The sequence below is a fragment of the Oryx dammah genome, unplaced genomic scaffold (assembly GCF_014754425.2).
Source record: "Oryx dammah isolate SB20612 unplaced genomic scaffold, SCBI_Odam_1.1 HiC_scaffold_8, whole genome shotgun sequence".
In the NCBI taxonomy this organism is placed as follows: Eukaryota; Metazoa; Chordata; class Mammalia; order Artiodactyla; family Bovidae; genus Oryx; species Oryx dammah.
The window spans coordinates 25,472,848-25,499,438 of record NW_024070192.1 but is presented as its reverse complement, the minus strand read 5'-3'; the positions used below and the strand labels follow the sequence as shown (position 1 = coordinate 25,499,438).

The window sequence follows — 26,591 nt, the reverse complement described above, 5'->3', positions numbered from 1 at the left end:
CTGTTAATTTCATAATTTGTCTTTCTTAAGCAAGATTTCCTTCAACACACATTTATGGGGCATTTATTGCCAAAGCTAGTTGCTAGAGATACAAAGGTGAATCACGTTGTCCCAGTTCTACCTAGTGAAGTCCATCCGTTTTTATCCACTTTGAGACAGAAAAACTGTGGGCAGAGGTAATTCATACCCCAGGAACAGAGAAGAGCACGCAGCAAGAAAAAGACAAGGAGATGAAAATGACAGCATGTATTTAACAGCCACCAAGCACCAGCCTTGCCAAAGGCTGTATACTCCAACTCTGATATATGGCTTTCAATTTCCTGTGCCTTCATTCCATTTCTGTGGACCACTGAGAGGTATTTAGATAGATGTCAAAATCTAGAATCCCCAGGCCAGTAGGTGTCTAATATGCTACTGGAGAAGAGCAACAAAATAGCTCCAGAAGGAATGAAGAGGCTGAGCCAAAGTGGAAACACCACCCAGTTGTGGATGTGTCTGGTGGCAAAAGTAAAGTCTGATGCTACAAAGAACAGTACTGCATAGGAACCTAGAATGTTAGGTCCATGAATCAAGGTAAATTGGAAGTAGTCAAACAGGAGATGGCAAGAGTGAGCATCAACATCTCAGGAAATCAATCAGTAAACCAAAAAGGACCGGAATCAGCAAATTTAATTGATGACCATTATATCTACTTCTGTGGGCAAGAATCCCTCACAAGAAGTGGAATAGCCCTCATAGTCAACAACAGAGTCCGAAATGCTGTACCTGGGTGCAATCTCAAAAACGACAGAATGATCGATCTCTGTTTGTTTCCAAGGCAAACCACTCAGTATAACAGTAGTCCAAGTCTATGCCCCAACCACTAATGCCAAAGAAGCTGAAGTTTTATGAAGACCTACAAGATCTTTTTTCATCATCAGGAACTGGAATGCAAAAGTAAGAAGTCAAGAGACACCTAGAGTAACAGGCAAGTTTGGCCTTGGGAGTACAAAATGAAGCAGGGTAAAGGCTTATAGAGTTTTGCTAAGAGAATGCACTGGTCATAGCAAACACTCTCTTCCAATAACACAAAAAATGACTCTACACATGGACACCACCAGATGGTCAACACCAAAATCGAACTGATTATATTCTTTGCAGCCAAAGATGGAGAAGCTCTATATAGTCAGCAAAAACAAGACCGGGAGCTGACTGTGGCTCAGATCATGAACTCCTTATTGCAAAATTCAGTCTTAAATTGAAGAAAAGTACGGAAAACTGCTAGACCATTCAGGTACGACCTAAATCAAATCCCTTATAATTATATAGTGGAAGTGACAAACAGATTTAAGGGATCAGATCTGATAGAGCGCCTGAAGAACTATGGACGGAGGTTCGTGACACTGTACAGGAGGCAGTGACCAAAACCATCCCCAAGAAAAAGAAAGGCAAAAAGGCAAAATGGTTGTCTGAGGAGGGCTTACAAATACCTGACAAAAGAAGAGAAGAGAAAGGCAAAGGAGAAAAGGAAAGATACATTCATCTGAATGCAGAGGTCCAGAAAATAGCCAGGAGAGATAAGAAAGCCTTCCTAAAGTAATCACTGCAAAGAAATAAAGGAAAACAATAGAATGGGAAGCTTAGAGATCTCTTTAAAATTAGAGATACCAAGGGAACATTTCATGCAAAGATAGGCATAAAAAAAGGACAGAAACAGTACGGACCTAACAGAAGAAGATATCAAGAAGAGATGGCAAGAGTAAACAGAACTATACTAAAAAGATCTTAATGACCCAGATAGCCAAAATGGTGTAATCACTCACCTGGAGCCAGACATCCTGGAGTCAGGAAGCAGTGGAGGTAACAGAACTCCAGCTGGGCTATTTCAAATCCTAAATGATGATGCTGTTAAAGTGCTGCACTCAATATGTCAGCAAATTTGGAAAACTCAGCACTAGCCACAGGACTGGAAAATGTCAGTTTTCATTCCAATCCCAAAGAAAGGCAAGGGCAGAGAATGTGCAAACTATCGCACAATTGCACTCATTTCACATACTAGTAAAGCAATGCTCAAAATCCTTCAAGTTAGGCTTCAACAGTATGTGAACTGAGAACTTCCAGATTTATACAAACTGGATTTAGAAAAGGCTGAGGAAGCAGAGATCAAACTGCCAACATCCATCGGATCATAGAAAAAGCAAGAGAATTCCAGAAAAACATCTACTTCTGCATCACTGACTACACTAAAGCCTTTGACTGTGTAGATCACAACAAACTGGAAAATTGTGAGAGAGATGAGAATACCAGACCACCTTACCTTATGCGTCCTGAGAAATCTGTTTGCAGATCAAGAAACAACAGTTAGGTCAGACAGGGAAAAACACTTGTTCTGTCTAGTCAAAGCTATGGTTTTTCCAGTAGTCATGTACAGATGTGAGAGCTGGACAATAAAAAAGGCCGAAGAATTTAAGCTCTTGAACTGTGGTGCTGGAGAAGACTCTTCAGAGTCCCTTGGACAGCAAGGAGATCAATCAATCCTAAAAGAAATCAGTCCTGAATATTCATTGGAAGGACTGATGCTGAAGCGGAGGCTCCAATTCTTTGGCCACGTGATGTGAAGAGCCAACTCACTGGAAAAGACTCTGATGCTGGGAAAGATTGAAGACAGGAGAAAGGGACAACAGAGGATAAGATGGATGGATGGCACCACCAACTCGATGGACTTGAGCTTGAGCAAAAGGGAAGCTTTGAGGCAAACCTGGAGTGCTGCTGTCCATGGGGTGGCAAAGCACTGGACATGACTGAGCAACTGGAAAACAACAATCAAGACACCCTAGAGCCTATCACCACCATGGTCATGGACCTTCAGACAACTTACCATGTGTCGGCGGAGTATTGTTTGGCTCTTCATGTATTTTAAACAGAATTCACACATGTAAAGACGTCCCAGTCGTGCATATTCTTCAGGATAGGGAGAATGGTACCAAGTATCAAGCTCATAGCGACCAAAAGCAATTGTTTTAATCATGTTGCTCCCCTCTGTGATTTGGCCTTGCAGCCTTAACTTCTCCTGTATTGCAGAGAAGAAATCAAGTTAAAGGAGGATAAGAATTAATCATTTCTATTGTTGTAAGCTGTGTGCATGCCACCACAACTGGCTATGAAAAAAATAGTTTCTGGCTTCTAGCTCATGAGAAACTTACACTGAAGAGGACTATGGGGGCATGGGTCACCAGGAAGGCTAGAGAAAATGTACTGTCTACACTGCCCAGAGCACAGGTCTTGAGAGTGGCTTTTCTCTGCTACCTACCCACTTGGGCCTCATCTCTTGAACATCAGAACAAGCCCTTCGTAAAATTTTACTTTTTATCAGTCTGAAATAGAATTTTAGAAGACCATCTATCACAAACTCCCTCCACCTTAACAAACATTCTAAACCTAAACGAAAGCTTCTCGAGAGTGCACTTCACACGTGCGCAAAAGCTTTTATAAGGAAAGCTGCATGGATCTGCATGACAGGCACCCATGCTGGCCATGCTCTCAACTTGGGTCCTTTTAAAAACACTTTTGAAACATGGTTGATGCTTTCATTCTGGAATTTAAAGCTAGAAAGTAGAAGATATTTTTGAATACCTGTCCCCATTCAGTGGCTATGAGTTAGCCACAGAAATAATTCTGAAGAATAATCAGGCAGAGCTCTAAAAAGCTGGCCTAGGAAATGTTCAGTACCAGGGTAAGATAGAGAAAACCAGCAGTGGTAGCCCAGCCTAAAAAGGGCAGCGATCAAACCCTGTCTCTCCCAAAATTTCAACAAGTCTCCTCTATGGAGCCTTATACCAAGGTCACAGGACAAAAATTCTGTAATTAACCAAGGTCAGTAGCAACTGTTGCCATGAGCTTCTATATCTAAATCAGCCAGGTCCTTTACCCTGCATTAGGTAAAATACCCCACCCTGAAACATTCTAACCGATCACTTAATGTCACCCTTCCAGCTGGAATTTCCTCTGCCTTGAGACTATAAAAACTGGCAACTAGCCCAAGAAAGGGGTCAGCTCTCCCTTGAGCCAGTCTGCTGTTCTAATAACATCTCCCACTCTAAGAAACTCTGTTCTCCTCTCATTCTGCCTCATGTCTGGAAATTCTTTTCCAACCAGCCCATGGACCACTATATAACCAAGAATTCTTAAATAAAGTATTTGATTATAATTTTTTTTTAAAAAGGAAGATGAAATTCACTTTACAAACTTTAAGTTTCTTTGAAGTGAAGCGAAGTGAAGTGAAGTGAAGTCGCGTCGCTCAGTCGTGTCTGACTCTTTGCGACCCCATGGACTGTAGCCTATCAGGCTCCTCTGTCCATGAGATTTTCCAGGCAAGAGTGCTGGAGTGGACTGCCATTTGGACATATTTAATTCATTAAATCAGAATTCTAAACTATCTGACAACATAGCTGTCAGGTTCTAAATTATCTAAACTATCTGACAACAACCTTAATCATTATTCCTCTCCCATTCTTTTATAGCTACAATGAAAGGCTGAAGCAATCCCACAAAGGGGAGTTCCTATTTAGGTTAAGAGGACAACAGAGGGGTACCTTCCAGTCTAGGGGTTCTCAGAATTACAAATTATCCAACTGACACAAAGGGGCACCTACTGTTCTATCCAGATAACTACCTCTACCAAACAGGTCCTTCCAGGAGTTGAGGTGGAGAGGGAAAACTTTAAGGGACAAAGGAAGGGAGGAGGGGTAATTAATTTTAAATATCAATGGGAAGGAAGTCTCAAATAAGGATGTCCGGGGGAAGGGAAAAAGAGTCAAGCAGCAAGGTATATTTAATCCCTAGCAAACTAACTGCTAATTTTCCTTGGCAGTTCCAAGTGACCCTCACAAGTGGTCCTCATCTTGGAAGTTTTAATACTCACCAGATCCTCTGAAGCACGGGCTTGTGCTCTTCGGAAAAGATCCAAGTCATACTCGCTCGTCAGGTTTTCCAGGAGAGGTTCCCGAGTGTTCCCATAGGTCTGCCTGTGTTCCTAGGAAAATAACCAGAGCATGATACTTTCTGCTTCTAAGAACTTAACCTATTGCATTTCAACGGATGCCAACCAGAGGGCCAAGAATAACCATACCTATTTATTTAGTACCTACTATTAATATTTGCCAGGCATTATACTAGGCACTAGGGATCAAGTACAAAACAAACTATTTATCAGACAGGTTAACTCCAGAAGATACCTATTACCCACTCTAGTGAACCTGGAAAGGCAATGTCCTAATAACCACCCCAAAAGGGAGTTTCATTCTTCAGAATTTTATGCTTCCATTTCTTCCTCTGAAAATGTGCATGGCAAAACAAATAAATAAAATATAACAAAACCCAAATGCACTACCAACTCCTAAAACCCTGAGATCTAGTTGAATACTCATTTAAAAACAAAACCAAATAAAAACTAGAATCTCTAAGCCTTCAATTCTAAGACTTCAGGCTGAAAATAAAATCTACAGGAAGGAGCAGCTGGACTAAGCAGGCTTTTGTAAACTCTTTCCCTTGAACTGCTACACCTACTATAACACAATCCACCAAAGGTACTGGAATCCTCCCACCTTAGAACTCCAGTCCAAGTCTACAGGAAAAAAGGTTAACCTCCTTGAGAAATGCTTTACTAAATATTAAGCAAGGACAAAAGAGGGAACAGTTATTGAAAACTAGAATCATAAAAATAATCCAGTTTTAAATAAATAATATAAAATCTTACCATGGCAGTCAGTACACAAGTATCCATACACAAGCAAGAAATTCCATAGGGGCAACTCTCCTTTTAACCTTCAATTCTAGCCCTTCCCATTCCTTCTTAGACTCCACCTCCTAGCAGAAGGTGAAGAGGATCGGAAGACAGTAGAAAATAATGGCTAAGAGGATCAGAAGGCTCATTCCAGGAAGAACGCTGTAGACTTTACTCATATATTAGCATATGAAGAAATCACTCACCAGTACTTTTACCCCTATTAAAATTTCTTCTGGCTAATCTGGGCCCCTTTGATGGATATCTTTTTAATTTTGGGCTCTGTCATCTAAGCCTTGGGTTCTAAGTATTTCTTCTAGTTCTGTGTACTTTTTAAAAAAGCTTTAAAAAATCCTATCCAGCACTTTTACCAGGAAGGTTCAGCCCAAACTAGAAAGCAGATGTTAAGGTAAATTTCAGGAGCTTTTATTCAGACACTCTCTACCTTTATGATTCTGGTAAAATAACCTCTCTAAATCTCAGTTTTCCATCTATAAAACAGCCGAAATATCACCCATCTTTGTAACAAAGATTATGGGAGCAACATAATCACAGTGCCTGCCTAGCACATAAGCACTTAATAAATGGTATTATCATATTATTACATCTCTACCCAACTTGTAGATAAAAATACTAAACAAGACAGAGGGGAAGCATACAATTTTCACCCGAAAGCCCGATTCTACAGCTGGGTCTTGGCTGCTGGGCTGCTGTGCATGGGCTTCCTCTAGTTGCAGTGAGTGGGGGCTACTTTTCCTTGAGGTGAGGGGGCTTCTTATTGCACTGGCTTCTCCTGTTGCAGATCAGTCAGGCTCAGTAGTTGTGGCACAACGGCTTAGCTGCTCCAAGGCATATGGGATCTTCCCGGACCAGGGACTGAACCCGTGTACCCTGCACTGGTAGGTGGACTCTTAACCACTGGACCACCAGGGAAGTCATAAATGTACACTATTTTTAAAACTAAAAAAATAAAAAACTACAAAAAGATTTACTATATATCACCCAATTAAAACCTTTTATCGTGTAGGTGTTTTATTCTTTCATTTAAAGAAACAGACTGATGCTTGGCTTGAATAATCTTCCTTATCTTTAACATCGTATTTGTTCAAACAAGAAAATTAAACCCTTTAAACCTAAAGTGAGGTTTATAAACTAGAAGATTCTATTTTTTTAATCTAAATTCTAACTGTTTTTTGAGGACGCCCTGTTCCACTCTTGTTGGAGAATTATATATATAGTAACTCTAACTGCCAAAGAAGAGTCCTGTTACAGAGCATACGAAATGGCAAATGTGAAAAGCAGAATCTTAGCAACCAAAAGGAATCAAATGTGATAACAAAAGTTCATGCTATTAAATATTTAACTTATGCTCACCATATATTTCTCTTTTTGTTCTTTGCTTAGCCCAGAATTTCTTTTCTTCCTGAGTTCAGCAACCTTTTCCTTGTATCGCAACTGCCTCTCTGATGGTGCCTAAAAAGGAAAAGGAGAAAATCGAGAAGCTAGCTAGAAAACTCATTATGTAATTAAGTCTCTAAATGAAAGTAACATACACCAAAGAAAGGGTAGAGGGAAAAGCGGTGGGGGTGGGATGCAAAGTCTATTACAGCCGCCCTGTGAATGCTGCAGTGATTTTTAAACTCCAAATGGGGTTCCCTCGTCACGAAGACCACTACCCTGTCAGTTAAGATGAGGTCAGGAAATGTACTTTCTTTAATGTTAATCCAAATGGAATATAGATTAAGGATGGAAACAAAAGGAATAAAATAAAGATCACTTCAATTCATTAGGTATTTATTGAATGCTTACTGCTTTCCAAGCACTAATACGGAAAATGAATAAAAATTTAAAAATGGAATAAGAATAGAACCCAAGATAAACAATGAAGAGAAGTGTAGCCACCCCTTACTGAGTGCTTATTGCCTGCCAAGCACTGAGGACAGGTACTTTACATGCATAATTTAGCTGACTACACTGCCAGGTAGGTATTATTCAAGGAAATAAAATTGAGGGAAGTTAGCTGACCTGCCTAAGACCACACAGCTAGAGTAACAGAATCGCAGTATTCAAATCCAGACCTGTCTGGCTCCAAAGTCAAATTTCTCCCCGTCACCATGCCTCCTCTGCTATCCACTTATAATCTAACCACAAAAACCGACATCCATATGATGAGCTGTGAGTATATAAAATGTGCCAAAACCTAAACTAACATTCTGAGAATTACAAATAGGAATACATGAGGAACGAAATTCATTAATGGTACAAGATTTGGGAAGAATTCCGACAACAGCTAAGAGCTGCACAAGGCCTTGAAGGAAAAACATAATCTCTTCTTGGTAAAAGTATAGAGTTCTAGGCAGAAAAACAGCAAGAAAAAACACCAAAGGCATTTGGGGGCAGGGGAGGGGACAAGGAATTAAGTATAATCAACGTGCATGAATGTTCAGAGAGACAGAAAGATTAGAGCAAAGCAGCATCTTGGAATCCAACAGAAAAGAAAAGTAGAAGAAAAATGACATAATCAACAAGCATCAATGCTAAGAAAAAGTCACTGGTGTCACTGGAAACATACTAGCAGAGTAAAGGGGCCTGAAAGTAAGTTATAATGGGTTAGAAAGTAGATGAAAATGAGGATACAGAGCAGAGAATGTAATCTTTCAAATAATCAAGATTACCTATTATTATCACAAGTAGCATGATTCCTTCATTGAGGTAGAAGTTTTGTTTCTAGAAAATTTACTATTTGGAAAAAGCACTGTTTCTAAGTTTATGACTGAAGACCACTTATGAACACACAGCACAGGAAACAAGAGGCGTGGACATAGCTACAACCGTCATGAGGCAGAAAGAATCCAAGACTTGGCTCTCAAACTGTGAACGGCCAGAGCTTTAACAAGGCCCATACCTGGTGCCTGGTTGCATGCCTGTTGTTGTCATCTTGCCTGTGGGACAGCATCCTTTCTTCTATCTGCTTATCCCGGCTCTGTGCTCTCACCTGCAACCATCAACAATATCAATCAATCCACCTGCTTCTAAGACTATGTTTACTTAAAGCAGAGAATACAGCAGTAATCCCTTGAATTTACACTGTACTTTTACTTTCAAAGGGTCTTCACATTAGCACAATCTGTATAAGAAACAGATAAGGCAAGCTTCATATTCTGTTTTCTCAGCCATTATCCGAGAATCAGAAAGTGACACAATTACACCTGGATCGTGGTAAAGCTAGGATTTTAACTAAGGCTGATGACTCTGAGCCTCTTTCCACTGTGCAATGCTAAGTGTGAGGAAGTGCAAGAACAGAGTAAAGAAGTACAAAGAAAAGGTTAGATACTTGAGATCAAGTCTAAAGAGAAACTTAACTACATTTATGACCTTAGATAAACCACTTTCAATTGCCAACAGTCTCAGGTTCATCTACTGGGCAGTGAGGATTCATATCCAACTCCCTATTTCACATCAACACTAAAACTCAACATGGTCAAAACAGGGCGACTAACACTCTCCCACAAATCTGCTCCACCCCAGAATTCCTCTATAGCAATGAATAGTAACACTTTTTAAGCAACCAATCAGGTCAAAAACTTGGACATCGATGATGTTTGATTCTTCTCTTCTCTCCCACCTCACATGATATTCATCAGCAAGTCTATCAGGCTGCCCCTCTCCAAAACACATCCTGAGTCCAACCAATTCTGACCATCTCTACTGACAACAGTCCAAGCCACCATCTACTGCCTGAACCTCAGAGTAGCCTTCCCACAAGTCTACCCTGTGTCAACTCTTCCCCCCTCCAGTTCATTCTCCACATACCAGCAAGCTGTGACTTTTCAAAAGTGTTCTGGTATTTTGCTAAAGTCCTCTGAATGCTTCCCATGGCTGTCAGAACAAAAGCATACTCCTTTTGCCAAGGCCTACAGGCCCTTCATGATCTGGATCCTACTTCTTCATTTCCTATCACATTTCAGCCACACTAGCCTACTTTCCATCCTTCAAACCCAACCATTTTTTCCCTACCTCACAGCCTTTGAGCTTACCCATCCTTCTACTCTAGCATCTAGACACAACTCTTTGCCATCACCCATGACTCAGATAAAATGTCTTTCTCCATAGCCCAAGCAAAGGCAGTGCCACCCTGTCACCTCCAAAACAGTCACTTTCTGTTTAGTCTTTTTGTTTCTCACAACATTTACCACTAAATGAAATTCATACTAATTTTCTATGTTGATTATACCTCTCCCCATGAAAATGTAAACTCACTGAATACGGTCTTTTGACTGAATAAAAATGGTAATATTGCTGATTGCAATCATTTATTGGTAAAGTCGGAGTAATTCTGTGCATGCCAAGTATTTTAAAAACTCTGGGGCTTTTAATAAATGTGAGGAATTAGTCTAATGTTTCCATTTGAGATTCTAAATGTAATAAAATATGTATCTTTCGGAAATACTCCTGATCCTCTAACCACATGGTCCAGTAGTAAAGATGGATTATCCTGAGTCTGATTCCCTTTGTAACAGAGACCACAAAAGAGTAAAGTTCAAGAAATAGGTTTCTTTTTCCAAAATTTTCTTCCCCAAACTGAAAATTGTCTTTCTTTTTTAAAATAAACTGCTTAAGGCAACATGTTCATACTGCTATCACCCAACAATTTTATACCTTAGGAAGACTTTTATGTAAAACCATCCATAGTATTAGATCATTACATTTAAAGACAAGCAATAACAGACAACTCCCAAAAAACAGGGATCAGAGTTATTTTCAGAGAAAGAAGCAACTAATGCTTTGTCAGCTTCTGAAGGAGAAGATGGAAGAGCTATTCCTATTTTGATCTGGTCTCACACTAACAGGAAGATAATGGCAAGACCTACCACTTCTACAGTCAGCAGAATAAAATGCCTTGCTTATAAGAGAAAGTTGAGATGAAGGAAAAAAAGGGTAAGAGTCCACAAACTCAAAATTCACGTTAAGTACCGAAAGTATAATACTTTACTGAAAGACTAAACACAACACATAAAAAAGCTTTCCTTCCTGTGGTCCACTTGTAAATAAGAGAACACATTCCTGAATCAGGGAGGATTAACGTTAACTAGGGAATCTCATTTTTCTCAGGAGGAATCTGGCCCAGACAAGAATAAACCTGTTATACTGGCCGTGTTAGCAAAATAATCACCACAAAAGCAACAATACTTTGGTCTAACCAACCTGGATACCCTATCCAAATACTACCTGAGCAATGTGTTTAATTAATAACATTTTCAACTTGTTTGCCCATAATTCGTTTTTTGGTTCCTCCTTGGTAGCAACAATCCAGACACACACATACAAAATAGGGTCTTAGGTTCTACTCTTAAATCCATTATTTCAGATTCCAAAAGTTATTTAGAACTGTATTTTTCAAGACTGTAAGACAAGAATTAGCCAAGAATAGGTATGACTGAGAGTAACAAAAAGGAAAAGTATTCCATAGAAGTAGACAAAGAGGAAGAGAATTTAGAAAAACCTTTAAAAAGTAAAATATCTTCATAGATTTGTAAGAGAAACTAATGCATAAATACTGAGATCACATATTTATGCAAATTATTCCTTAGTGGAAAAGGTCCCTAGCAATCTCTAAAGAAAATTTTCAAAAGAAAATATTGATGCAATTAGAGGGTGATGTTCCAAATATTCCATAGATAATCCCTTTGTTAATTTCTCTCAAAGCACTCCTTAACAGACAATAATTCTTTTACTAGTCTGTTTTCCTTTCTTTAAACACAGCTGTTTCATAATGTTTCCTCCACGAGTATGTAAGAACAAGGACCCTGCCCATCTTGTTCACACTGTATCCCCATTGTTTAGCCAAGTGCCTGGCAAACGGTAAGCACTCAATAAGTATATGGTGAATAAATGACAATATAATTACCTTGCATTCATCAGCTGAGAGATTATGATAGAGAGGGCATCCTGATATGGAGAAATGTCTCTCGTGTTTTCCTGTGAGGTGTCCTGTTAAAAGAAGAAAAAACTTTAACCTCAAGATGAAAGATCTAAGCTTGGAAAGTAATAGTTTTCACTAAAATAAACCTTTATTTACGACACCATTTTTATCAAGTATATGTCTGATTACAGATTAAATCCATCAAAGGTAAGGGTCATAACTTGCACCCATAATAAATTCTTTTCTTCTACAGGTTGGACCTAACCATCTCTGAACATATTTGCATATATTCAATATAAATTGTAGTTCCTTCTTTTCTGATGACATATTTCTCAAATTCCAAAATGTCAGAAACCCATAAATTTACTTAAAAGGCACAAAGTTACAAGCAAGAATATTTTCTTTTGGTAGAACTTAACTTTCCTATGCTAAACTGATCAAGTCATATGTATAATAAGTGTGCTTTCTCCTGTGCAATGTTATCCAATCTAAACTGAACTTCTTACAATAACCAAAAGAAAATGGAGATGGAAGTGGTCTTTTCTAACATATGAGGAAATATACTTTGGTAATTCTGGACCAGATTAAATATATTCATTTTTGTGGTGGGGTGGCTGATTCCGTTTAAAGATTTAGGCTTCTTTTATAATCAAACTTTTAAATTATTGCTATTTTGTTTTTAAAGTACATAATCAAACTTTTAAACAGGCAGTTTGTGCAAGGGAAAGAAGGAAAAATATTAGAAAAGATAATACCAAAAGCTCTTTTTTACCTAAAGGGGTATTTATTTTTCTGTTTTTCACATGGTTTGTGAAAATACACAGGTAATTATTTCATTTTTATATGTCTCTTCAATCAAAACATTTATCAAACATCTAAGACAGATGGTGAGACAATGCTAACGAGATAAATTAGCTAAGTTAAACTGCAAATCTACAAAATTCTTTCTTTCATGGAAAAAAGACATTTAATTTGTAGTAAAGGAGACATTTAAAAGAGATTTAAAAATTATATAAGATTTATAGAGTAAGCTTTAAAGGGTAGCAAAAAAGTCAGACACGACTGAGCGACTTCCCTTTCACTTTTCACTTTCATGCATTGGAGAAGGAAATGGCAACCCACTCCAGTGTTCTTGCCTGGAGAATCCCAGGGACAGGGGAGCCTTGTGGGCTGCAGTCTATGGGGTCACACAGAGTTGGACACAACTGAAGCGACTTAGCAGCAGCAGCAGCAGTAGCAGCAACAGGGAACTCCCTGGTGGTCCAGTGGTTAGGACGCCGCATCCTCACTGCCGAGGGCCCAGGGTTGATCCCTGGTTGGGGAACTAAAATCCCGCAAGCTGGGCAGAGTGGCCAAAAAATACATAAACAAATAAAGGGTAAAAACAGTGCAAGTATTGCGGGAGAGGAGAATTAATACAGGGCTTTACAGGTGGCACTAGCGGTAAAGAATCCACCTGCCAATGCAGGAGATGTCAGAGACGTGGGTTTGATCCCCAGGTCAGGAAGATCTCCTGGAGGAGGAAATGGTAACCTACTCCAATACTCTTGCTTGGAAATTCCACAGACAGAGGAGCCTGGCAGGTTATAGTCCAGGAGGTCACAAAGAGTTAGTCATGACTGAGTACACATACACAAGAACAAGACAAGAGTTAATACAATATGCAGGCTGCCATTTCTCCAAGACTATATTATTTAAAATCATGCCTGCCAATCCAGGAGATGTAAGAGAGACACGGGTTCAATCCCTAGGTCAGGAAGATCTTCTGCAGAAGGAAACTGCAACACACTCCAGTATTCTTGCCTGGAGAATCCCATGGACAGAGGGGCCTGGCGATCTACCGTTCATAGGATCGCAGAGTTGGACACAACTGAAGCAACTTAGCACAGCACAGCACATATTATTAAAAATGCAATCTTAGAGATACACACATTTATCTTAGACACCAAAGACTACCCTCAGTGATCAAATACTATGTACAAAATGTAAAGTATTATGGCTAGCAATCCTTTTAGATATTATGCATCTATCTATAACTTCTGAATAAGTTATTCAAGTTTGTTTTATTTTATAATATGTAAACTAAAACCAATCTGCCTATATTAAAAGTTTATATATGATAGCTGTTCTATTAACCTAGCAATTCCACTGCTATGAATTCATCCAATAGATTTCTAGAAAGACACTCAAACCAATCATTGTTTATATTCCTTTTTATAAGTAACAACAGAGAAAGAAATATATGTGCACATATACATGTGTTATGTTTGTATAGGAACTTACTAGAAGTATTCATACACGACTACCAATAGTAGTTTTTATATCTAGGACATATTCTGGGGATATGAATAAAGGAGAACTTTTACTTAGCACTCAAGCCCTCCTATAGGGTTTTAGATTTTTCACAAGGACATCATACTTTCATACCAAAATTACTAAAAAAAAAAAACCCCACCCTCAAACCTAATGACATTGTTTTGGCTAAGATGAGGAGTGGAACAGGATCAAGAATCATTGCAGAAGCTCAAGTTCATACTTTTCAAGCTTCGCCTGACATTGAAACCAAAAGTCAAAGTAAACTTTCCTATGATGCAAAAGATTAATATTTACCCTCTGGTCTAGCACATTAAGAGTACTGCATTCAGGGCATAAATAACACTTAAATCAGACCCCTACTCTAACCTCATCTCCTCGTCCCCATTCTGGTCTATCTGCCCTGGCAAACTGGCCCCTAAAGCATTCCTCAAGGTGGCTAAGCACTCTCCTGCCCCAGACCCTGTCCACTTGCTGTTCCTTCTGCCCATAATGCTTATCTCCCATATACTCAAATGGTTCAATCTCTCAATTATTTCAGGTTTCTGCTCAAATATCAGCATATCAGAGTGGCTTTCCCTACACAGGCACGCTTGTGTGTAGGTGCAGTATCCTACCCCTCACAGCACACATCTCTAGCGGATTATGTGTTATACATCTGTTTGTCTTCCCCAGTTAGACCACAAGCTACAAGAGGTAGGGAATTTGACATGATCACAACTTCACCCCCAGAGTTTAAAACAGTGCCTGAAACAGGAAAACATTCAGTAAGCACTGAATGACTGATTAAACAGTACATAAAATAAATGGGACAATTTAAGGATGCATGGACAGCAACAAGCAGAATTGAAAATTCCTTCTCTTGCTGTGTGGCAAGGAGATCCTCTTAAAGTATATTAGCTATCTCTTGCATTAGTATTTGTACAATACCATCTATTCTTAGTTTTTCATTATTTATCTCAAGGAAATTGACTTAGGTCTGAAACAACTACCTCAAGTAACAACTGGTACAGCATCCAGGGGAACTCTGCTCTAGTTATGCATTTGATGGGTTGAAATTACCTAAGAAACTGCTGCTAAGACCAAGAAAGGATCCAAATACTAGGGAAAACATACTGGTAGTCTGCAAAGCAGCAACTTTTTCTGTTCTACCTTTTTTCTGAACCTGGAGGCCACATTCAAATGCTAAATTGGTAGACAGAAAGAGAGGCCCATAGTCTTCCAATCAGCACCTTCCAACTCTAGACAAGAGTTTAGACCAACATCTGCACCTAAGCTCACTTAAAGAACACACGGAAGATTTTTAAAACATTACTAGAATCCCTCCGTAAGGAGAAAAAATAACTCTTAAGGAAACAATGATATAATTCATCTATCTGAGAAGAAATATTTATCTAGTTTATACTTCCTAAGCATACAAAGCCACAAGACCTAAAAGTCACAAAAGGTCAAGGTCTCATCTATACTCCTCACCTTCAGTGCCTCTTGACCAAAAAAACTGTTTTTCTCATTTCCTTAATAGCTATGGCCATATAACCATAATTTATTCACCTTACACTCTATTAGTCCTCGGTACACTTGAACTGTGCACCATACAATGAGGTATTTGGAGATAACTAATGTTCTATTTTGTTTTTGTTGGAAAAATGAAAGACTTTTTCACTGGGAAGAGTTCTCAATAAACTGAATGGTGCATCATAGTTAATTTCCTTGTAACCAAATCTGTTATTATGGACAATAAGCCAAGAAGCAGGAATGCTTTTATCCAAGTGAACAATTCAGTGTTATTCTAAGCAGTGGTCATTGAAGAGCCTAAGAAGCTAAGTTGCAATGGAACACTCAACATTTCTGGGTGATCCTAATTCCAGAGAGAAAGAAAACCACACAATCCACAGTGTCATGAGGTGGGGGCACACTTACCTAGGGAGTTACAGCCTGGTGTAGGACACTTCATATTGAAATTGTAGCTTTCGTGGAAGCGGCGGCGCTTAGGGCGATGAGAGAGATCACTGCCCGAGTCCTTCAGGGACATGTCCTTGGCAATGCTCTCATCATGAGACACGTTGGGGCTGGAGATGTCTATGTCAGATTCAGAAGAAGGGGCATTTCCAGTTGGCGTTCGAGGTGGAGACTCATCATGATCAGCTGTATTTTTAGTTTCTAAAGTAAAACAATTGGTAAAACTCATGAACGGAGTTTATTTTACTTAAGAGGGTTATTACATTCAGAAGAGGTTACAGGCTTCCCAAGATCCTCTTCCTGTGATTTAACCAGGAACTTTTGCCATTTATCTGCCATAAAACTAAGTGGAAAATGAAGAAAAACTAGTAACAGCATTCCTCTTCTGCAACTTTAAATTCTGACTAAAATTCCATTTGAGGTTTACATGATACATTTCACTAATTTGTGCTTCTCCCAAGCCCCAAAGCATGAATAATCAAACCTGGATGGAAATAAACTTTTAGAAAACATTATTATCCTACTCTCTTGCTGGGAGATACACAGGATGGAATATAAATGAAAATGATTCTTTCTGGATGACATTGAACATACCTAGTGTGAGTGTGAAGGAGAAGGCAATGGCACCCCACTCCAGTACTCTTGCCTGGAAAATCCCATGGACGGAGGAGCCTGGTAGGCTGCAGTCCATGGGGTCACTAAGAGTCGGACACGACTGAGCGACTTCACTTTGACTTTTCACTTTCATGCATTGGAGAAGGAAATGGCAACCCACTCCAGTATTCTTGCCTGGAGAATCTCAGAGATGGGGGAGCCGCCGTCTATGAGGTCGCACAGAGTCGGACATGACTGAAGTGACTCAGCAGTAGCAGTGAGTGTGAAAGGACTTGACTCTGAATCAGGTGTTGCAAACCAAATGCCTACTAGTGCTGAGCAAGGCCAAATCAAGAGCCAATTGTCTCTCTCAAAGGGATAACTACTATTCAGTTCTAGTCAATTATGTGGTGAATGGCCACCTAATGTTCCCAGAGCTTTCCATTTTTTAAAAGAAACTAGTAACTCATGTTTTTACATAGAATCTTTGTTTTTTCAAATATTGGCCACTTTTTTTTAAGAAAGTCAATATGATGCCATCAAACCAACAATCCATGTTGGCGGGCTAGAAGTTCGGTAGTCCATAGTCTTGGCTCTAAGGCCTCTGATTTGGCCTGGTGAATCACAGCCTCAATAGTCTACCATTCATTCCCCATTACTGACAGTCATTCCTCCTCAGAACTTCAGAGATAAATGGACCCATAAGAATGACTGTAAGAAAATCTGCTTTAAGCCTTCTTCATCTGTGAGTAAGAGGTCGTCAGTCTCTTTTGCCTATTGCAAGCCAGATCAAATAATACTCCAGCTACTCTGGACCTCAAGAATAGCAGAGTATCAAACTGTCCTCAGCAAGAGGTAAGAAAGGAATCAGACAAACTGCAATCACCTAGCTGAATTTTGTACTGGGCATCTATCTGCAGTGGCTCCAAGCCTCTTGTAAGAGGAAACTGATTAGATCCTCTCTGTAATGACTCCAAATCACCCATACCCACTCACCTCTATCTGAGAAGTCAACCGCTTGTTCAGTTTCTGAGCCAGATGAACGAGTCTGCCGAAGCGGGTATTTTTTCGGAGTCACTGGAGTAGGCTGCTGCTGACTACGGGTCACTCTCCTTGTAGAATAAGCAGGCTCCTCAGTGCCAAAAGACTGCAAATTTCGAACAGGACTGGAATCTGATCCCGATTTTAAAAATAATAAAACAATTAAAGAAAAAAGAAAGAAATTTGTTTTATATTCCATTAGTGTGACTTATTAGCATGTAGGTTCTCCTAAATATAAGCAACATAGAGACAGTAGAGAGGTGCAGTACAGCACAGAACTAATGGCTTAGGCACTGGAATCAAGATTGAATGTAATTCAATTCCACTTCATCATACTAACTAGCTGGGCATACTGGGCAAGTTAATCTCTCCAAGCCTATTTCCTGATCTATTTTTAAAAATGGGAAAATACTAGTAACACATTCCTCACACATTTGCTGTGAGAAATAAGTGAAATAACTCATATAAGAGACTTAATAAGATCCTTAGATATCCAAATGTAGTGCTTTATAAATATTAGCTACATGCTCTTTCTTACTTTAACCCACCAGAAAAGAGATACTCTGAGGAGGAATGACTGTCAGTAATGGGGAATGAATGGTAGACTATTGAGGCTGTGATTCACCAGGCCAAATCAGAGGCCTTAGAGCCAAGACTATGGACTACTGAACTTCTAGCCCGCCAACATGGACTGTTGGTTTGATGGCATCATATTGACTTTCTTAAAAAAAAGTGGCCAATATTTGAAAAAACAAAGATTCTATGTAAAAACATGAAAAACCAATATTTCCTTTCTTTAAGGACCTTTTTTTCTTCCTGATTACCCTGTCTAACACTCTAAAACAAAATAATACTAGATTCATAAAGGGTAAGGCAGGGATACAACTTTAAATTTTTGGATGCAGAAATCTATCCTGAAGCAGCCAACACTTCTTTTACATTTCCAATCTAAAGACACTTACAGGAATAAAAGCAATTCAGAAGTTAAAGTCTATTTTAAACAACAAAAGATCCTAATATATAAACCTTACAGATTCTTCAAAGAAAAGTGAAATTCTCAAACTCTTGTGTAAGTTAGCACACAGCTCAGTTTTCAGTGTGCGCACCTCCAAGGGGCTCCATTTACAATGTAGTCTACATTTTGTTTTAGAAAGGGCCATCTAACATGAATCATACTGTAAATGGTGTCCTCAGGAGTTGTGTAACTTACTGGTGATAAAGAGTAACTAGAAACAGACCAAGGGCTCAGGTATTAGGTTGGTGCAAAAGTAAATGTCGTTTTGCATTGCTGAACTTTGCTGTTTGATATTGGAATACATTCTTAAATATATGTGGTTATGTTATACATCATTTTAATGCATATTTCTTGCTTTATTTTTTTTAATAATGACTTATTACTTGCTGTTTATTTTTAGACTATAGAAATGATGTTAGACAAAAAGCAAATTCAAGCAATTTTTTAATTTGAGCTCAAAATCGGTCATAAAACAGCAGAGACAACTCACACATCAACAATGCACTTGGCCCAGGAACTGCTAATGAATGTACAGTGCAGTGGTGGTTCACAAAGTTTTGCAAAGGAAGACAAGAGCCTTCAAGATGAGGAATGCAATGGCTGGCCATCAGAAGGTGACAGCAACCAATAGAGAGCAATCTTCAAAGCTGATCCTCTTACGAATACACAAGAAATTGCCCAAGAACTCAACATTGACTACTCTATGGTCATTTGGCATTTGAAGCAAATTGGAAACATGAAAAAGTTTGGTAAATGGGTGCCTTATGAGTTGACCAAAAATTTTAAAAATTGTCATTTTGAAGTGTTGTCTTCTCTATGCAACAAGGAACCATTTGTTGATTGGATTATGACCTGTGACTTGGCGACAAAACGTGGATTTTATACAACCAGCGACCAACCAGGTTAGTGGTTGGACAGAGAAGAAGCTCCAAAGCACTTCCCAAAGCCAAACTTGCATCAAAAAAAGGTCACAGTCACTGTTCAGTGGCCTGTTGTGGGTGTCTGATCCACTACAGCTTTCTGAAACCATTACATCTGAGAAGTATGCTCAGCAAATCGGTGAGATGCACTGAAAACCACAACACCTGCAACCAATGTTGGCCAACAGACTTCTCCTCTACTACAATGCTTGGTCACCCGTCATACCACCAATGCTTCAAAAGTTGAACAAACTGGCTACAAAGTTTTGATTCATCCACTATATTCATCTGACCTCTCACTAACCGATTACCACTTCTTCAAGCATTTCGACAACTTTCTGCAGGGAAAATGCTTCCACAATCAGCAAGAGGCAGACAGTGCTTTTCAAGAGTTCACTGAATTCTAAAGCATGGATTTTTACACTACACAAATAAATTTATTTCTTGTTTGTAATAATGTGTTGATTATAATGGTTCCTATTTTGATTAATAAAGGTGTGTTTGAGCTTAGTTACAATGATTTAAAATTCACAGTCCAAAACCGCAATTACTTTTGCACCAACCTAGTAGTAGATGGCACTTCAAAACGATCCTTTTTTAGATTTGTGGTCAGCTCATGAGGCACTCACTTATCGAGCTTTTTCACCTTTCCAATTTGCTTCAAATGCCAAACAATTGTAGAACAAGCTACACTGAGTTCTTGGTTAACTTCTTCATGTAGTTGTAAGAGGATCAGCTTCTATGATTGCTCTCAACTGGTCTCTGTCACCTTCTAATGGCTGGCCACTGCGCTCCTCATCTTGAAGGCCTTTGCAAAATTTCTTGAACTACTACTGCACTGAACATTCATTAGCAGTTTCTGGGCCAAATGTGTTGCTGATGTTGCAAATTGTCTCTGCTGCTTTATGACCCATTTTGAATTTGAACAAGAAAATTGCTCAAATCTGCTGTTTGTCTAACATCATCTCCATAGTCTAAAATACATATAAAGATAAACAGCAAGTAATAACTCATTAGCAAAAACATAAAGCAAGAAATGTGCATTGAAATAAGATAAGATAACCACTTTTATTTAAGAATGTATTCCAGTATCAAATGGCAAAATTCGACAATGCAAAACTGCAATTACTTTTGCACCAACCTAATAATTCCTAGCTATTTTGAATATTTACAACTTTCAGCTTCCAGTGCATGGCCAATTACTTTCTAAGAACACTTATGCACAATCTGTTGCATATACTATACTATACCCTCTGCCTATAATACCACTTTTCCATTTTCTTTCTTTTTTTTTTCACTTTTCCATTTTCAACTTGTAAATTCCTACTTAGATCCTTTAAGATTTCCACCTCTGGACTTCCACAGTACTCTAGGCCAACTTCTCTCAGAGCCCACTCCACAATACATTATCATATCAGTTTACATCCTGCACTATACTATAAGCTCCTTGAGGGCAAGAAGTGTGATTTTTCTATCATGGTATTCCAGAACATAGCATAGTACCTCAATTATAGTAGCCATTTATCAATATTCCCATTGTACCAAAAAATAAAAACTAAAGTTGAGAAATCAAGAGACATCTATACTTCAGCTCAAATATTAGATTCAAAAATAAAAAACAGTTGATAAAAGAGAATGTTTCCACCTTCTTGCTTGAAAAAAATAGATGTTTTTCTCTTATTCTGCAACATGCTCATACAGCAATAACCAAATCAATACTATTTAAGTGGTCAAAGTATTTTATATTTTCCTTCTTAATTTACTATCTCTCTTAATTGATCGTCACTTTCTGCATTAATTACAACTTTCTGTCTTTCCCAGAGAATCCCAGAGCAGAGCCAGGAGAGTCAGGGATACCCTCCAAATCTAAGCCCAGATGGCCAATTGCACTACAGAACCTTCCAAAACCAAGATTTCCCATTCTCTACTACCAAAGCAAAATTCTGGGTATTTATAATTGACAGCTGGTCAACTGTTTCTCTTTATTAACTGTACCTGACTATATTGTATAATTAAACATGGTTTTAGAAGTGCTGGGATTTTTTGTGGCTCAGCTGGTAAAGAATCTGCCTACAATGTGGGAGACCTGGGTTTGATCCCTGGGTTGATCAAAGAAGGTCAACCTAGAAGATCCCCTGGAGAAGGGAGAGACTATCCACTCCAGTATTCTGGCCTAGAGAATTCCATAGACTCTATAGTCCACGGGGTCACAAAGAGTCTGACAGGACTGAGCAACTTTCACTTCACTTCACTTCAAAGTACTGGGCCTCCTACAATAACAGGTTCTTCAAGAGACCATTTGAAGTCCCTATGCCTAAACCACTTTTAGGAAGTGAAAAGATAACACTCTCATTTTACTGATTGGGAAACTGTAATCTAAAAAATTAAATGACACAGGACATTCATGTTTCACATATCTATTAAACCAGACATAGTTCTTTTGGGTCTACAAATCAGACAGTTCCCCAAATGGAACCATTTTAAACACGTGATACTTCGCAGTCATTTATTCTGTATTTTACCAGATTCTGTCATCAACATTCAGACAAGGGACCAGTTTCCACATTAACCAGCACAATAATACTATGTCCAATAAGCTGTGAGGTGTGATCATGAAAAAGGAAGCTGCCTTTTACCTTGGGAACTCTGGCTTAGCCGGGCTGAAGAGCGGGTGACTCGAGCAGATCGCCGGGATGTGCCATCACTTTCTGAACTATCTGTATGCTCAAGATCTGTAGAAAAATCGGAATCTTCGGTTCCATCTGAACTACTCCCTGCATTCCTCTGTAACACCATAGATTCAGATATTAGCACAGAAACATTTACTCTGTGGGTCTGAATTAACACTGGAAATAAAACAGACTGTAATGCTGCTAACACCAAGTTCAAACCTTCCTTTTATTTACTTAAACAGAACAACCGATAAATAATGCACCTTTATTAAATAAATACAGGAGAAGAATTCTTACTGTATTATTATAATTCTAAAACAAGTTCACTAGGTCAGTACCACAAACTTTAATAAAGTATTCTACTCAAAACAGTCTGATTGACATAAAACATGTACTTACAGTAAGTCAAGGGTAATGAGAAAAATGTTAGTGCTAGACCCCACTGAACTTTATTATAGCTTTTGTTCAAAGTCTCCATAAACAGCTATTACATTTTCAAAAACCACACATGAATTCAAAATGTCATGGTCCGAAAAGAACTTAGGGACAAAGAGAGTAACATCCTTCTTTCTTATGTTATCTACTTTTAAAGTTTCTTCACTTGAATGCCAAAAGTGCTTTAAGAAAGGAGGAAGGGAGTGACTTGCACCTAAAGACTTGTAGGTAAGCATAAACAGAAGGCTGGAGAAGGCAATGGCAACCCACTCCGGTACTCTTGCCTGGAAAATCCCATGGACAGAGGAGCCTGGTAGGCTGCAGTCCATGGGATCACTAAGAGTTGGACACGACTGGGCGACTTCACTTTCACTTTGATGCACTGGAGAAGGAAATGGCAACCCACTCCAGCGTTCTTGCCTGGAGAATCCCAGGGACGGGGGAGCCTGGTGGGCTGCCGTCTATAGAGTCACACAGAGTCGGACATGACTGAAGCAACTTGGCAGCAGTAGCAGTAGCAAACAGAAGATTTTTAAAAATCACCTTTTTGATTAATAATTATTTACCAATTGTTAGCCTTCTGAGACATGATTAGCCAGAGATAACTTTTATCAACTGCACTAATAAAAGTATTAAAAAAAAAACACTAAAGCTTCAAATTACTGATATAAGTTCTTTATTCAAAATCCTAAGCACCAGTTGTTTAGAATTCATAACCTTTTAGATTTTTGGAAAGAGAAAAATTTGCATACATCTGCAAATAACCTTTCTGCAGCAAAATTTATAAACATTCACACTAAATGAGACACACAAGAACTGTAAATCGCCTCAGGACAGTTTATGCCACCAAATAAGCTACTAAAAAGCATCCATTTTCACAAGTTCTCTGTATTTGGGAACTGCAGAAAGAGAACTGTGGGCCTATTCCAAGGCACCAGTACTACTGTTGCATTTGGTGAGCCTTAATATAAATACCACCTATCAATGTACATCACTGTAGGAGACATTAAAAAGTATAAATACTTGAAAGCCTCTGGGAAGAGAAACATTTCTGCAGAAATGAACAAAAATACAATCAACTTTCCAAATATTCCAAGGCTAATCTGCCCAGATACTGAGTGGAGGCTCCAGAGACAGTCACAGAAAATTGGCAGAATAAAAGGGGAGTCTTAAAAGTCATCCAGTCCAATTACTCAGATATTGAATCCCTGATTATCTCTGACCATCACCTTCCTGGTTTGATCACGGAATTGAGTTCTTCTCTCCCGGCTTTTACTAATCTACTTCCCATCTTACTTCATAGTAGACTTAATTGCTCTCTCACTTTCGTGCCATTAAGCTTTGTCTATTACTGCCAAGTAGACAATTTACTAGATCCTTTCAAGTTATTTACGAGTCTGTTTTCTCCATCAGACTGAGATTTCCTTAAGCCAAGGATCACGTCTAATTAATTTCTGAATCCCCAGCAGCCAGCAGGTAGCAAGCAGTCAATAAACATTTGTTGAATTAGATTTGTTCTGGAGTCCCGGCTCTGCATTGCCTAATTGAGTGGCTTGGGGTACTCCATTAAGCCTGTTTGTTTAGCTGAGAAAAGAAGGGGTGGGGGTGTCCCTAGGTGATCTCATAAACCCCATCTAATTTTAGAAAGTTTCTGATTTAACGAACTGCATTTTGTAGGCGCTAACTAAGCAGACAAGGAAAAATCACAGCTTAGGAGCAACAGGCCAGAGTGAGATCCCTGGGGAGTGGGCGCTGGTTCTCCACAACCCAGTTCTCGGCTTTGTCGTGTCCCCCGCGGGGAAAGGAAGGATGCTCCAAAACTCCGCCTCTGTGAGCATCATCAGACGGAAGGGAGGGGATTCGAGCCACCCAACGGCGGTCCAGATAAACCGCGCCCCCACAGGACAGACTGGCAGGCCTAGCCAATCAAGAGAGGAGAGATCGTTCTCTAGGGCCTGTCGGACAGCCATAGAGCCGGGCCCATACACCGCCCCCACACGCGGGGAGGTGACCGTTGAGCCCAAATGGGCGGTGTCACCAGCCAATCAATATGTTTCTAGACGTTTCAGCGACCAATTAACGAGAAGAACGCCTCCGAGCTAGGCAAGCAGAGGGCGGGAATAGTTGCAACCATAGGCCGAGGCCAGGGTCGGGCCCACATTTTTCTGTTGGGTATGGACAGAAGAGGGTTGCTAAGCTAGGTTCGGGGGAGCGGGAAGTTGGAACCCAATCATTGTGAGGCGTGGCCAACTGCGTCATGTTTCTCAAACGACTGTCCTTAGAAACCCGCCATCCCTCCCGTCCTGTTCCTCTCACCTTCCTTCGAGGCATTGCCGGCTGCTGCGGCCCGACGGTTATGATTCGGGCAGCGGCGGCAGCAGCAGGAACGGTGGCTCCGGCGGGCTCCGTGGCGGCCTGTGTAGCAGTCCCAATCCTGCGGACGATCCCAAGTGCCTCCTGCTTCTCAGCGTCTAGAGCCTTCTGCGCAGGCGCCGCGGGCTGAGGCGCTTTTTCCTCCACTTCCGGCTGGAGTTTGCGTCACATGACGTTACGAGTCAGAGAGGATGCTGGGAGGTTCGTTCCCCGGGTGAGGCTACTGAGCGCCATTTTGGACTTGGGCAGGAAGTGGCTCCGGTGGTGGAAAGTGGGGCCAGCCAAGTTTAGTTAGGGGAATGGCACCCTTTGTAGGCGTAGGTAGCCATATTCCTGTTTGGGGCAGAAGCCAGACAATTGAAGTTAACGGTTCTCATCTTTACCTTGGGCAAAATTTCCCTTCCTGGTCGTTCTAATTTCTGAAGTCGAGGAAGGAAAGCCCCAGAATCCATCAGGTTGCTGAGATTTAACTCCTTCGTCGCCGAATTGGCTAAAAAGGACGTTTCCGTTTATGGGCATAAACTCAAAGTTGGGAAGGGATATTTTGCAGAAGAAACAATTTTAACAGCTATCCTGTGTCAAAATGGTGAGGAATGGGAGCTTGGGAAAGGAACGAAAGGGTAGCGTCCATCGCCAGAAAGTTTCCTGTCTGGTAGAGGAGACCTTGTCCTTGCCCTTTAGCAAACATCAAGTAGATTAATTCGTTCAATCGCGAAAGGAGACCGAACCATTCTCCAGAAGCTGTAGCTCCAAAGAAGAGCCAGTTTAGCTCTGTGGTGAGCACCCGTCTCCTTATCCCATCCTGTATGGTTATGAGCGCCTTGGGTGGCCCGCAGGATGAGAATGTGTGTTCATCTGTGTGCGCCAGAGCCGCAGAAGCGTTGAACTTCATGAGCCCAAGTGACCTCTCGAAATTCAGCTGCTTCAGCCAACAGTTGAGGGACGGAGGAACAGGAAGGAATATTTTTAGTAAAGCTGGATCTCAGGCACTGATTTTTAAATAATAGTGAGGGAGCCTCGAAAGAAGAAGTTGTTGAAGATGTAAGGCTAGAAGAGTTTAAAGGCAGGGGAGTGGATAGCAGACGTTGAGGATTTGAGTGAGTGAGTGAAAGTCGCTCAGTCGTGTCCGACTCTGCGACCCCAAGGGCTGTAGTCCGTGGAATTCTCCAGGCCAGAATACTGGAACGGGTACCCTTTTTCTTCTCCAGGGGATGTTCCAACCCAGGGATCGAACCCAGTCTCCCGCATTGCAGGCGGATTCTTTACCGGCTGAGCCACAAGGGAAGCCCGTTGAGGATTTAGCCTTGCTAAAAGAAGAGCCTTGAGAAGACCAAGGCTTGACCCGGATCGCATGGGTGGGATCCAGGCAGGCTCAGTCGTTAATTTAGGATCATTTGATTGATGTGCTAAACAGGGGACTCTGAAGGATTGAAGTTCCAGACCCTTAGCTAACACTCTCCTTGGAAATATTCTGCGTGCTTAATCCCTCAGTCGTGTGTGACTCTTTGCGACCCCATGCACTGCAGCCTGCCAGGCTCCTCTGTCCATGGGATTCTCCAGGCAGGAATACTGGAGTGGGTTGCCA

General features: G+C 40.2%; 1 protein-coding gene across 2 annotated transcripts in view; it reads right to left on the bottom strand.

The window, feature by feature from the left end:
• KAT7 (lysine acetyltransferase 7) overlaps nt 1-25,146 on the bottom strand; it is a 35,555-nt gene extending 10,409 nt beyond the window's left edge. The window contains exons 1-9 of one of the 2 annotated variants that reach the window (XM_040245701.1): nt 24,950-25,146; nt 22,163-22,310; nt 17,547-17,723; nt 15,918-16,157; nt 11,670-11,752; nt 8,667-8,756; nt 7,136-7,234; nt 4,901-5,011; nt 2,858-3,049 (exon numbers count right to left, since the gene is read on the bottom strand). In XM_040245701.1, coding sequence (XP_040101635.1) covers nt 2,858-3,049; nt 4,901-5,011; nt 7,136-7,234; nt 8,667-8,756; nt 11,670-11,752; nt 15,918-16,157; nt 17,547-17,723; nt 22,163-22,310; nt 24,950-24,964 — 1,155 coding nt within the window. In that variant the 5' untranslated portion in view covers nt 24,965-25,146. The remainder of the gene's footprint in view (nt 1-2,857; nt 3,050-4,900; nt 5,012-7,135; nt 7,235-8,666; nt 8,757-11,669; nt 11,753-15,917; nt 16,158-17,546; nt 17,724-22,162; nt 22,311-24,949) is intronic. The other variant, XM_040245702.1, reaches the window with a different exon arrangement.
• Nucleotides 25,147-26,591: the final 1,445 nt, after the last annotated feature.